Source organism: Harmonia axyridis, chromosome 5 (genome assembly GCF_914767665.1).
Source record: "Harmonia axyridis chromosome 5, icHarAxyr1.1, whole genome shotgun sequence".
Lineage (NCBI taxonomy): Eukaryota > Metazoa > Arthropoda > Insecta > Coleoptera > Coccinellidae > Harmonia > Harmonia axyridis.
Genome location: NC_059505.1, coordinates 20,072,972 through 20,087,200, shown reverse-complemented (window position 1 = coordinate 20,087,200; position 14,229 = coordinate 20,072,972). Strand labels below are relative to the sequence as shown.

Genomic DNA, 14,229 nt, shown 5'->3' with positions numbered 1-14,229 from the left:
CAATACCTAACTTGTTATACTTCTATAATTGGATTTTAAATAAAATTATGGGTATGGAATGCAGATAACAAATGAATAGGCAGTGTGTATATTTTTGGAATGAGATATCTGGTGGTGACTTTGGACAATATCATTAGTAAGACTTTGGGGACAGATAATTTTTTCGTGTAATTATATAAAGCGTTGTGCATGTTCAGTTTATTCAGAAGAGCGATATAAGCTAGGGATATGAAGAAAAAGGCCAAGCTTTTAAAAAAGCTGACCATGTTTACAATATATGAAGTGGACTGGTTTCATTACTTCTAAATAAATGAGACAGACTTCAGTGAATTTTCCACCTTATTATATCGAAATTATGTAATGGATGAAGCAGAAGAAATTTACTCCTTCAAGGGTATCGACTGGGACATCAGTGTGCCAGAAGTATTTTATAAATGTCCTGTTCGGCAATAAATATACCCAGCATGGAATCAATTGGGAATATAAAGCCAGATCAGTGTATTTATGGTACTATATCTATATTTGTGTCAGCTAATAGTTTATTATCATACGAAAGTTTCAGAGAAAAAAATACCATATTCAGGAAAAGGACTTGAAGTTTTTCAGTTGGACCCGAGGCTTGTTGCTTTTCTGAATGGTGTTATTTTCAAGAATGGGGAGTCAGTGAAATTATTGGAAATCAAATGTCTATTTATTGGTAAGTTTCTAGTAAGTTATAGAGATTATTTTTATAATTGTTTATAATTTCAGGTCGAATTATTTCTGCTGAAAATACTGAGCACCATTGCCAATATTTGAGAAGAGGAAAAGCCAGCTAATTTGAAAGAATGAATAAACATTATGCTAGAGTCTGATTAAGTATGGCAATTATGAATTTGAAAAATTGCGACTCTATAGTGTCCTCATCTGGTGATAAGACGTTCAAAACTGTTAGTGAGCCATTTGATGAAGAATTCACAAAAAATAATTCTTAAAACTTGAAATAATTTATTTTAAAAATATGCTTTACACATTGTGTAGCATGAAAGTTTAAATTTTTCAATTAGAAAGATATTTTTCCAAGCATTAATTATGCTGTAATAAGACCATCCAGAATAAGAAAAGTTCCGAATCATACATGTCTGAAGTTATACATGTTATAACTTCCAGACTATTGAAAAATTTGAGTCCAGTTGTTATTAGTAAGAGAATAAAGGATTTGCTATTGGATCATACAATATACAGGTTGAGTGATTTATTTAGGAATCATTTTTGTAAATATTATTTGATAATTTGTAACTATAACTACATACATATTTATGTACTATTAATACAACTCATTTATAGTTTAAGATTTTTTGATTAACAATAAGCCATGTAAACTTTTGATGGCGTATGTTTTTATGAATTTCTTGTGTGCAAATAAATTATTATTATTATCAAATACTGCATTGATTTTACATATCATTTATTTATCCTATGGCAGTAAGTTATCACATCACACATTCCCTTGGCACCATAGTCCATTAAATTACTGATGAAAATAAAAAGATATCATCTTCCAAATCACTTGGATCAATTTGACATGAAAATTCCTTTTTTCCTTCTTGAACTTCCATTGAAACATTTTTGTCTTCATAAAACGAATGGAGATCTTAGAAGTGATTCCTCCTTGGAAATATACTTTCTACTAGATCAGACCATTTTTCTTTTATATCTTTTCATTTTTGTAGAGGAATTAGGTATCCGTTTTTTTATACTTCTGAAATAAGTAGAATGAGATTTGATAAACGTAACATAATTTGAACTAATAATAATAATAAAACGAATTTATTCAGGAATTCGGTCCAAATTCAGGTTGCCATTTCTCTCAAAGTATGATCAACGCTACAATAAGTTTTAGATGGGAGACATTTGCTATGTGTTTGCGCCGTTGGATATACTAATAATTGAAATATACTTGGTTTTGAAATATTTATTTCGTAATTATAATATTTATTCTCTTGGCTTAATCTCATGTGTTACAATCGATCTCGTACAGCGCAATTGAATACAATTTATCTACTCTTCCGCACAGCAGTCATCTCACATTTGTCTGTCTTATAAAGGCGGTCACTTGCAGTGTGCAAACCGCATATAGGGTGTCATAACTAAACATCTTCCCCCCCCCCTCGAATCCCCTAGGATTTCGAGGAACTTCCGCTGTTGGTGGGACCGGCAGGGAGCAAAGATTGTGCACAGCTCTTCGGATGATATCCTTAGATGTGTACAGCTCAGCCACTCTTGAAACTCCATCCGATTCGGGAAATAATTTGGATACTCGGGCTATACGCCATTTCAAAGGAGGAACGTTGGCTTCCTTGATGACAACCAGGTCGCCTTCCTTAAGCCCTTCTTGCTTGATGCGCCATTTGGACCTTTGCTGCAATTCACTGAGATATTCATTCTTCTAACGCTGCCAAAAATGTTGACGCATGCTTTCGAGGTTCTGAAATCTGCTGAGCCTGTTAGGATTTGATTGTAATAGATTTTCTGCTGGCAATGAAGTGAGTGGCCTGCCTATGAGGAAATGTGCTGGAGTTAAAGGATTAAGGTCTGCAGGATCAGAAGAAAGTGGAAAGGATTGCTTCAATTTGCCTAAATAAAGTTGTTAGTTCTTCAAATGTTAAATGTTTGTCTCCTAATATTCTAGTGATATGGTATTTGGCGGATTTTATGCCCGCTTCCCAAAGCCCACCGAAGTGAGGGGAGTAGGCTGGTGAAAACTTGAAATTAATGCCCTCATTCGCTGCAAAACCTGAGATTTCTTCGTTGTTTGTTTTTAAGAATCTCGCGATTTCGTTGTCCGCGCCGACAAAATTTGTGCCATTATCACATAACAATTGAAGAGGCTTTCCTCTTCGAGATATAAACCGTCGCAAGCATAGAATGAAAACATCAGAGGTAAGGTCGCTTGCTACCTCTAAGTGTAAGGCCTTAGTGGCAAAACATATAAACAGACTTGTGTCTGTTTATTTATGTTATTTGTATAACATTTTGTTATTTTGCAACCGCGACCCTTTCGGTCAGTGATGTAAAATGGACCGCCAAATTCGACACCGCTAACCTGAAATGGAGAACTTGGGATGACTCTAGAGCAGGTAAGTTGCTCATTAGTGGGTTTAAACATTTAGCCTGGAGAAACAAAGAAAACAAACAACGGAGAAAGACTTATAGAGTACTGCAGGATGAATAATATGATAGTTTCGAATACATTCTTTGAGCATAAAGATGTACATAGGTACACAAGGCATGGACATAACGTTGACGATAGATCAATAATAGATTACTTCTTAGTAGAAAGAGATAATAGAAGGGACATCGCAGATGTAAGAGTGCACAGGGGAGCGGAAATAGGAAGTGACCATTATATGCTTGTAGCAAAGATAATGGGTGAAGTAAAAGAGAAGGTCGAACATAGGCAACTTAATGAAGGATATGAAAATATAAAAGTTATAAACTGAGAGAAATGAGTGTAGCAGAAGAATACAGGAAAGATGTAGAAGAGAATATGACTACGGTGGAAATAGGAGTTGAGGAGGGAGTGGAGGAAGTATGGGGAAGGTTCAAGAATATACTGATGGAATCAGCAAAAAGAGTGTGTGGTAGTGTTAAAATTGGGAGAAACAGAAAGGGCACAGCCTGGTGGAGTGACAACTTGAAGAGACAAATTAAAATGAAGAAAATATTATGGAAGGAATATCTGAAGGATAGAAATGCATGTAATTATCGGAAATATAAGGAACAAAGGAAGAGAGTTAAGCAAGTAACATTGGAAGAAAAGGAGAAAAGTTGGAGAGATTTTGGAGAGAGAATGGAGAAAAATTACACGGAAAATAGAAAGCTTTTTTACAGAGTCATGAAAAATATGAGGAAGGGGGAGAAGGTTGACAATACATCGATCAAGTGTAAAAGAAACAGATTGCTTGTGGGAGAGAAGGAAATAATGGAGAGATGGAAGGAACACTTCATTGAATTACTGAAGGGAAATGAAGTCAAAAAAGAAGATACACAAAAAACAGATAAGCGATGGGAGGACGACGGGGAAGACTTGATAAGCATTGAAGAGGTTAAGGTAGCTCTCAGAAGAGTCAAGAATGGAAAAGCTGCGGGATACGATAGAATTACACCGGAAATGATGAAGAACATGGGAGAAAAGGGTATAAATGTATTCAGGGAAATATGTCAGAAAGCATGGAATTCAAAGGAAATACCACAAGATTGGAAAATGGCGATGATAGTACCAGCCTACAAGAATGGGGATAGAAAGAAAGGTGATAACTATAGAGGTATAAACTTGCTAAGTACAGCTTTCAAAGTATACGAAGCGATATTGGAGAGTAGACTAAGAATAAGCACAGAGGACACTCTAGATAAAGCTCAGAGTGGGTTTATGAGAGGGAGAAGTGTACAAGACCACATTTTCACTCTGAAACAGATCATTCATAAGATGAAAAGAAGTGGAAGAAAGGCTTATTTTGTATTTATAGATCTGGTGAAGGCTTTTGACAGAGTTAGTAGATCTAAAATGTGGGATATATTGAAAACAAGAGGGGTAAATAAAAATTTGGTGGAGTCTATTAAAAGTGTTTATTGTGAAAGCTTGAACTGTGTTATTGTCAGAAATATGAAGTCGGAATTATTTGAGACAAAGGAGGGACTGAGGCAGGGTGGAGTGCTGAGTCCGACATTGTTTATAGTGTTTTTGGATGAGATAATCAGAGAGGCAAAGGAAAGAACACAGAAGCTTACAATTGGTTTTAAGAACTTAAGAAGAGTTGTAATATCATAATGTGCCTTTGCGGATGACATCGTATTGATGGCGGGAACAAGGAGGAGTATACAGGAAAATTTGGATATATGGAATGGAATACTGAGAAAATATGAGATGGAAATAAATAGAAGAAAGACAAAAGTGATGGAAGTGAACGATGAACGGGAGGATGATTGGAGATTGGAAATTGAGGGAGAGGAAGTTGAAAAGGTGGAATGTTTCAGATATTTAGGAGTGAACATAGAAAATACGGGAAGCCAAGAAAGGGAGATTAACGAGAGAATTGAAAAAGCCGGCAGATTATACCACGCAATTAATAAGAAATTCCTAAGAAGAACTGAAGTCGAAGAGAAAACTAAAATGTGTGTTTAAGTCGATATTCAGACCTGTTCTGTCGTACGGATGTGAAACTTGGAACACAACAAAGAGAATGAGGAGTAAACTACAGGCAGTGAAAGGGGTTACAAGGATGGACAGAAGGAGAAATGAGGACATAAGAGGTGAATTGGGGATAAAATCATTGGAAAGGTTTGTGGGTGAGAGGCAGTTGGGATGGTGGGGACACTTACATCGTATGGAGGAGGAGAGACCAATCAAACAAATATGGGAGGCAAAAGTCGAGAAAAAGGCAAAAAGGGGAAGACCGCAACAAACATGGGAGGATGTGGTAGAAGAGGAAATAAAAAAGAGAGGGAAAAGCGTCAGGGAAGCTGAGATGATGACATCAAATAGGATAGAATGGAAGAAATTTATTGAGTCAAATTAGAATTATTCTTAAGTTATTGTTAAGTTAGAAAATGTAGATAATGAAACCCATACACCGAAAGGTAAAAAATGGGATACAGATTATATATATATATATATATATATATATATATATATATATATATATATATATATATATATATATATAATTCGTAAGAAAATTATTGATCGCAATATATCTAATGGATAAGAAAACATCCCAACATTCTTATCCATTATATATATATATATATATGCAGGGGGGCATAATGCCTTCGGGGAATGACGACCCCGCATACCCGAGTCACCCGGATATTCAGGCCAGCAACCCGAAGATCTGAAGAAATTAGTGCTCCTATTACTAGAAGTCGAAATCAGGGCGGTAGGGGACAGCGGGCTGGTCCTTTTCGGAGCCGTCCGGAGGAAGAGCCTGATGGGGGAAGCTGTGGTGCAAGCGGCGCAGCCCCCCGAGATGGCACCGTAAGCCAGGATCGCGTACCACGGAATGAGGATAGAAACCCCAGTTTGGAGGAGATAGTGTCTCGTCCCACAGGAGTTTCAAATACGCGAGAATGCGATGGACGGAGGAAGATAATGTCCTCATATTACGCGTTCACTACATAGCAACAGATATGCAGCAGAGAACTGGAAGGAGATATAGGGAACTGTTGACTGAAGTGTGGAATGACATCAATCCACGAAGACAATCTTATGCTAACCTTCTTGCCAACAGAGTGAGATGGCTCCTGGAAAAAGAGAAATTTTCGACAACTGAACTCAACTCAATAAAACAAAGCTACTTACCACGAATTGATTCAGAGATTAGGGTTGAAGATGAAGAGGTTCCCCTAGAGAGCAGAACTATCATTCGAATGAGCATCCTACCATCAAGGATAGAGCGCATCTTCAACAAAAACCTCCACAACTACACCGGGATTTCTCCACAATATAGACCTAAGATTCCAAGGATGTACGGATCTAAAAGAATGCTGGAATGTATTCGGAGGGTGGACAGGTTGATGGAGAGATATTTAGATGTAAACATCACACTTAGGGGGATAGTGGACTGCGTTTATGCTGGAGCGGTTACAGTCGCAGAAGAACTCGGAATGAAGATCGGTGAAATATACTCAGAGCTGCGTCAGGAATCTACACCACCATGGAAGTTGAGGCTGGAAAAGAAAGTTAAGAATATTAGAAAAAAAATCGGTATATTGCATAGTTACCTCAATACAGAGTCGCATACCAAGAAGATCCTTGAGGGCATACGGCAAATCGCATCAGAATCTCGCATTAGAACCAGCAGATCAAATGAACAACTCAAAGAAAAACTGATGGCAGTATGTGATAGGCTGAAACAAAAAGTTAAAGCTTTGGGTAACCGTATCAAGCGCTACAACGAGAGAGTCAAAAGGTATAAAAACAACCACCTATACTACAAAAACCAGAGTAAATTCTTTCGCAATCTTGAGGCCACAGAAACTGCAAAGGGAGTGTATCCAGATGAAAAAGATATGCATAAAGCATGGAGCGAAATATGGGAACGTAAGAAGATGCACGATGACAGAGCCTTCTGGATAAAGGATGCTGAGAAGGAGAAGAACACCTACAGCATGGATAATATAGAGATTACGAAGGAGGATATTAAATCAGTCCTGAAGAAGGCTAACAACTGGGCTGCTCCAGGAGCTGACAAACTGCAAAACTATTGGTGGAAGAACTTCACATCAACACACCAACGGCTGGTTGTTTTGTTCCAGGGAGCACTCTCTGACCCTTCCACCATACCAGAATTTTTCACCCTGGGGCTCACATACATGCTACCGAAGGGGAACATCACTCCGGACCCAAAACAGTACAGACCGATAACATGCCTGCCAACTGTCTACAAAATCTTGACAGGAATACTTACCAAACACCTGTGGAAACATGTTAACAAGTTCAATATACTAGCGAGTGAACAGAATGGATGCCGAATAGACGCACAAGGATGTAAGGAACTGCTCACTATTGACTACCTTATAACGAAGCAGGCAAAGAAGAAACTGAGGAACTTATCAATTGCCTGGATAGACTATAAAAAGGCATTTGATTCGGTACCGCACTCCTGGCTCTTGAAAGTCCTGAGACTGTATGGTGTATCTGAGCAGTTTGTTGGACTCTTAGAACACATGATGACAACCTGGAGGACGAAATTAGTATTCGGTACAAAGACAACATCCGAAATAAAGATCTTGACAGGTATTTTCCAAGGCGACAAGCTAAGCGCACTGTGGTTTTGTTTGGCTTTGAACTTCTTAAGCAAATTACTGAACAACAACAGCTACGGATACATCATTGATAATGGAGCGAACATAAAAATTACTCACCAACTGTATGTAGATGATCTTAAACTGTATGCCACAAATGAAGAACAATTGAGAAGGCTACTAAGAACTGTAACCGCCTTCTCGCAAACAATTGGTATGGAGATGGGTCTTGATAAATGTGCTGTGGTGCATGTTAAAAGGGGAAAGTTAACACATGGGGGTGAAATGCTTGTCCAGAACGAATTAGCGATTCAACGGTTGGGACCAGAAGAATCATATAGATACCTAGGATTGCAACAAGCACTGGAAATCAGAACAGCCGATGAAAAAATATCATTCAAAAAGAAGTTCTTTGACAGAGTGAAGAAGGTCCTGCGAAGTAAATTAAACGCGAAAGCTTTGTTCACGGCTATAAATACATGGGCAGTTCCCAGTATTGCCTACTCTTTCGGAGTGATAAGATGGTCGAACACTGACCTGAAGGCCATTGACAAACAGGTTCGCGTACTTCTCTCTAAACACGGCATGCATCATCCCCACGCATCAGTGATTAGGTTGTACATGTCTAGACACCGCGGGGGCAGAGGATTACAAAATATTGAGATGGTTCACAACAAGGCGATCATAGACTTGAGAAGGTACTTCCATTCTCAGAACTCACTCTTTTTTCCAAGCAATCTGCCGAGAGGACCAGAACATCACGGCTCTCAACCTGGCATGCCAAATAAACCAACCCCAAATAATAACGGACGATGAGCTATTGGAGGAGTGGCACAGTAAACCTCTTCATGGCAGGTATCCAGAAGCGCTGAAAGACAAAAGAGTGAACCAACAATTGTCTCTTACTTACCTGAAATCAGGATATCTGTTCCCGGAAACCGAAGGAAGAATAACTGCCATTCAGGATCAGGTTGTACCAACCAGAGCCTACCTGAAACATATCGCAAAAAAGAACTTACCTACGGACAGATACAGGAAGTGTTCACAACATCTTGAAACCATCCAACATATAACTTCCTCGTGCTCCATTCTGGCTCCCAAGGAATACACCGCTCGACATAATGCTATGGCAAAAGTATTTCATCAGGCAATTGCCATTAAAGCTGGCCTCATACTTACCTTCAAAAAAGCCTATGAATACTTACCGAAGGCTGTACTTGAAAATGACCAGTTCAAGTTATACTGGGACAATCTGATCGTAACAGATAGATCGATACAACATAACAGACCAGACAAAGTGCTTTTTGATAAAGAAGAGGGTAAAGTTACCATCATAGATGTTACTGTTCCGGCCGATGATAACATCAGTAAGGCATACACTGAGAAGCTCACAAAATACCATGATTTGGCTTTTGAAATGAAGGAAATGTATAGATTGAACACAGTTCTTATTCTCCCACTGATCATTACCACCAACGGATTGGTGGAAAGTCACCTTCCAGACAATATAAAACTCCTTGATCTAGACCTTGAGTTGATCAGCACAGCTCAGAACGAGGTAATACTGTGGACAACAAGGATTGTCAGGATGGTTTTGACAACAACCTAGGAGAGCCTTGGCTATATACAGGGTGTTTCCTAAACATGCGGCAAAAATTCAGGGGGTTGTTCCTTGGACTATTTTGAGCATGTTTTGTCCTTGGATGATTTTTGAAAAACCTCTTTGTTTCGAAGATACAGGGCGAACAACATTTTTCATATTTTTAAAATTAATAATAGTTTAAATAAAAATGCGTACCGCACGGTGTTTACTAAGTAGGTACAATTTATTTTTAAATTTGTTTAACAACATTCCAATTACTAAAAACGGCCAGTTATTTCCTATGGGGCCATCTAAAATCATTAGTTTATACCACTCCAGTAGAAAATGTGGAAGACTTGCGAAATCGGATCATTGCTGGGTGTAACTTAATAAGAAATGATCCTGGTGTTTTTGAAAGGGTTCGGCAGTCAATGAGGAGAAGATTGGATGCTTGTATGCTGGCTAGAGGTGGTCATTTTCAACAGTTTTTGTAGGTTGAGTTGAATTTTCATGTAATTTTTCATAATAAAATGTTATTATCTGAAATTTTGTTTCCCCCATATCTTCGAAACAAATAGGTTTTTCAAAAATCATCAAAACAAAATATTCTTAGAATAGTCCAAGGAATAACCCCCTGAATTTTTGCCGCATGTTTAGGAAACACCCTGTATATATATATATATATATATATATATATATATATATATATATATATATATATATATATATATATATATATATATATATATATATATATATATATATATATATATATATATATATATATATATATATATATATATATATATATATATATATATATATATATATATATATATATATATATATATATATATATATATATATATATATATATATAATAGATAGAATATATATATATATATATATATATATATATATATATATATATATATATATATATACAGGGTGTTTCCTAAACATGCGGCAAAAATTCAGGGGGTTATTCCTTGGACTATTCTAAGAATATTTTGTCCCTTGATGATTTTTGAAAAACCTATTTGTTTCGAAGATATGGGGGAAACAAAATTTCAGATAATAACATTTTATTATGAAAAATTACATGAAAATTCAACTCAACCTACAAAAACTGTTTAAAATGACCACCTCTAGCCAGCATACAAGCATCCAATCTTCTCCTCATTGACTGCCGAACCCTTTCAAAAACACCAGGATCATTTCTTATTAAGTTACACCCAGCAATGATCCGATTTCGCAAGTCTTCCACATTTTCTACTGGAGTGGTATAAACTAATGATTTTAGATGGCCCCATAGGAAATAACTGGCCGTTTTTAGTAATTGGAATGTTGTTAAACAAATTTAAAAATAAATTGTACCTACTTAGTAAACACCGTGCGGTACGCATTTTTATTTAAACTATTATTAATTTTAAAAATATGAAAAATGTTGTTCGCCCTGTATCTTCGAAACAAAGAGGTTTTTCAAAAATCATCCAAGGACAAAACATGCTCAAAATAGTCCAAGGAACAACCCCCTGAATTTTTGCCGCATGTTTAGGAAACACCCTGTATATAGCCAAGGCTCTCCTAGGTTGTTGTCAAAACCATCCTGACAATCCTTGTTGTCCACAGTATTACCTCGTTCTGAGCTGTGCTGATCAACTCAAGGTCTAGATCAAGGAGTTTTATATTGTCTGGAAGGTGACTTTCCACCAATCCGTTGGTGGTAATGATCAGTGGGAGAATAAGAACTGTGTTCAATCTATACATTTCCTTCATTTCAAAAGCCAAATCATGGTATTTTGTGAGCTTCTCAGTGTATGCCTTACTGATGTTATCATCGGCCGGAACAGTAACATCTATGATGGTAACTTTACCCTCTTCTTTATCAAAAAGCACTTTGTCTGGTCTGTTATGTTGTATCGATCTATCTGTTACGATCAGATTGTCCCAGTATAACTTGAACTGGTCATTTTCAAGTACAGCCTTCGGTAAGTATTCATAGGCTTTTTTGAAGGTAAGTATGAGGCCAGCTTTAATGGCAATTGCCTGATGAAATACTTTTGCCATAGCATTATGTCGAGCGGTGTATTCCTTGGGAGCCAGAATGGAGCACGAGGAAGTTATATGTTGGATGGTTTCAAGATGTTGTGAACACTTCCTGCATCTGTCCGTAGGTAAGTTCTTTTTTGCGATATGTTTCAGGTAGGCTCTGGTTGGTACAACCTGATCCTGAATGGCAGTTATTCTTCCTTCGGTTTCCGGGAACAGATATCCTGATTTCAGGTAAGTAAGAGACAATTGTTGGTTCACTCTTTTGTCTTTCAGCGCTTCTGGATACCTGCCATGAAGAGGTTTACTGTGCCACTCCTCCAATAGCTCATCGTCCGTTATTATTTGGGGTTGGTTTATTTGGCATGCCAGGTTGAGAGCCGTGATGTTCTGGTCCTCTCGGCAGATTGCTTGGAAAAAAGGTGAGTTCTGAGAATGGAAGTACCTTCTCAAGTCTATGATCGCCTTGTTGTGAACCATCTCAATATTTTGTAATCCTCTGCCCCCGCGGTGTCTAGACATGTACAACCTAATCACTGATGCGTGGGGGTGATGCATGCCGTGTTTAGAGAGAAGTACGCGAACCTGTTTGTCAATGGCCTTCAGGTCAGTGTTCGACCATCTTATCACTCCGAAAGAGTAGGCAATACTGGGAACTGCCCATGTATTTATAGCCGTGAACAAAGCTTTCGCGTTTAATTTACTTCGCAGGACCTTCTTCACTCTGTCAAAGAACTTCTTTTTGAATGATATTTTTTCATCGGCTGTTCTGATTTCCAGTGCTTGTTGCAATCCTAGGTATCTATATGATTCTTCTGGTCCCAACCGTTGAATCGCTAATTCGTCCTGGACACCCCATGTGTTAACTTTCCCCTTTTAACATGCACCACAGCACATTTATCAAGACCCATCTCCATACCAATTGTTTGCGAGAAGGCGGTTACAGTTCTTAGTAGCCTTCTCAATTGTTCTTCATTTGTGGCATACAGTTTAAGATCATCTACATACAGTTGGTGAGTAATTTTTATGTTCGCTCCATTATCAATGATGTATCCGTAGCTGTTGTTGTTCAGTAATTTGCTTAAGAAGTTCAAAGCCAAACAAAACCACAGTGCGCTTAGCTTGTCGCCTTGGAAAATACCTGTCAAGATCTTTATTTCGGATGTTGTCTTTGTACCGAATACTAATTTCGTCCTCCAGGTTGTCATCATGTGTTCTAAGAGTCCAACAAACTGCTCAGATACACCATACAGTCTCAGGACTTTCAAGAGCCAGGAGTGCGGTACCGAATCAAATGCCTTTTTATAGTCTATCCAGGCAATTGATAAGTTCCTCAGTTTCTTCTTTGCCTGCTTCGTTATAAGGTAGTCAATAGTGAGCAGTTCCTTACATCCTTGTGCGTCTATTCGGCATCCATTCTGTTCACTCGCTAGTATATTGAACTTGTTAACATGTTTCCACAGGTGTTTGGTAAGTATTCCTGTCAAGATTTTGTAGACAGTTGGCAGGCATGTTATCGGTCTGTACTGTTTTGGGTCCGGAGTGATGTTCCCCTTCGGTAGCATGTATGTGAGCCCCAGGGTGAAAAATTCTGGTATGGTGGAAGGGTCAGAGAGTGCTCCCTGGAACAAAACAACCAGCCGTTGGTGTGTTGATGTGAAGTTCTTCCACCAATAGTTTTGCAGTTTGTCAGCTCCTGGAGCAGCCCAGTTGTTAGCCTTCTTCAGGACTGATTTAATATCCTCCTTCGTAATCTCTATATTATCCATGCTGTAGGTGTTCTTCTCCTTCTCAGCATCCTTTATCCAGAAGGCTCTGTCATCGTGCATCTTCTTACGTTCCCATATTTCGCTCCATGCTTTATGCATATCTTTTTCATCTGGATACACTCCCTTTGCAGTTTCTGTGGCCTCAAGATTGCGAAAGAATTTACTCTGGTTTTTGTAGTATAGGTGGTTGTTTTTATACCTTTTGACTCTCTCGTTGTAGCGCTTGATACGGTTACCCAAAGCTTTAACTTTTTGTTTCAGCCTATCACATACTGCCATCAGTTTTTCTTTGAGTTGTTCATTTGATCTGCTGGTTCTAATGCGAGATTCTGATGCGATTTGCCGTATGCCCTCAAGGATCTTCTTGGTATGCGACTCTGTATTGAGGTAACTATGCAATATACCGATTTTTTTTCTAATATTCTTAACTTTCTTTTCCAGCCTCAACTTCCATGGTGGTGTAGATTCCTGACGCAGCTCTGAGTATATTTCACCGATCTTCATTCCGAGTTCTTCTGCGACTGTAACCGCTCCAGCATAAACGCAGTCCACTATCCCCCTAAGTGTGATGTTTACATCTAAATATCTCTCCATCAACCTGTCCACCCTCCGAATACATTCCAGCATTCTTTTAGATCCGTACATCCTTGGAATCTTAGGTCTATATTGTGGAGAAATCCCGGTGTAGTTGTGGAGGTTTTTGTTGAAGATGCGCTCTATCCTTGATGGTAGGATGCTCATTCGAATGATAGTTCTGCTCTCTAGGGGAACCTCTTCATCTTCAACCCTAATCTCTGAATCAATTCGTGGTAAGTAGCTTTGTTTTATTGAGTTGAGTTCAGTTGTCGAAAATTTCTCTTTTTCCAGGAGCCATCTCACTCTGTTGGCAAGAAGGTTAGCATAAGATTGTCTTCGTGGATTGATGTCATTCCACACTTCAGTCAACAGTTCCCTATATCTCCTTCCAGTTCTCTGCTGCATATCTGTTGCTATGTAGTGAACGCGTAATATGAGGACATTATCTTCCTCCGTCCATCGCAT

At 38.2% G+C, this 14,229-nt stretch overlaps 1 protein-coding gene across 1 annotated transcript; it reads right to left on the bottom strand.

Annotated features, from left to right (window-relative positions):
* Positions 1–12,255: 12,255 nt before the first annotated feature.
* On the bottom strand, positions 12,256–14,229 carry LOC123680860. The gene has a single exon (XM_045618977.1). It carries the CDS (start codon positions 14,227–14,229, stop codon positions 12,256–12,258), a length of 1,974 nt encoding a protein of 657 aa, XP_045474933.1.

Bases quoted from the DNA above. Each gene is read 5' to 3' on its own strand.
- LOC123680860 (XM_045618977.1), bottom strand. From the start codon at position 14,229: ATGCGATGGACGGAGGAAGATAATGTCCTCATATTACGCGTTCACTAC.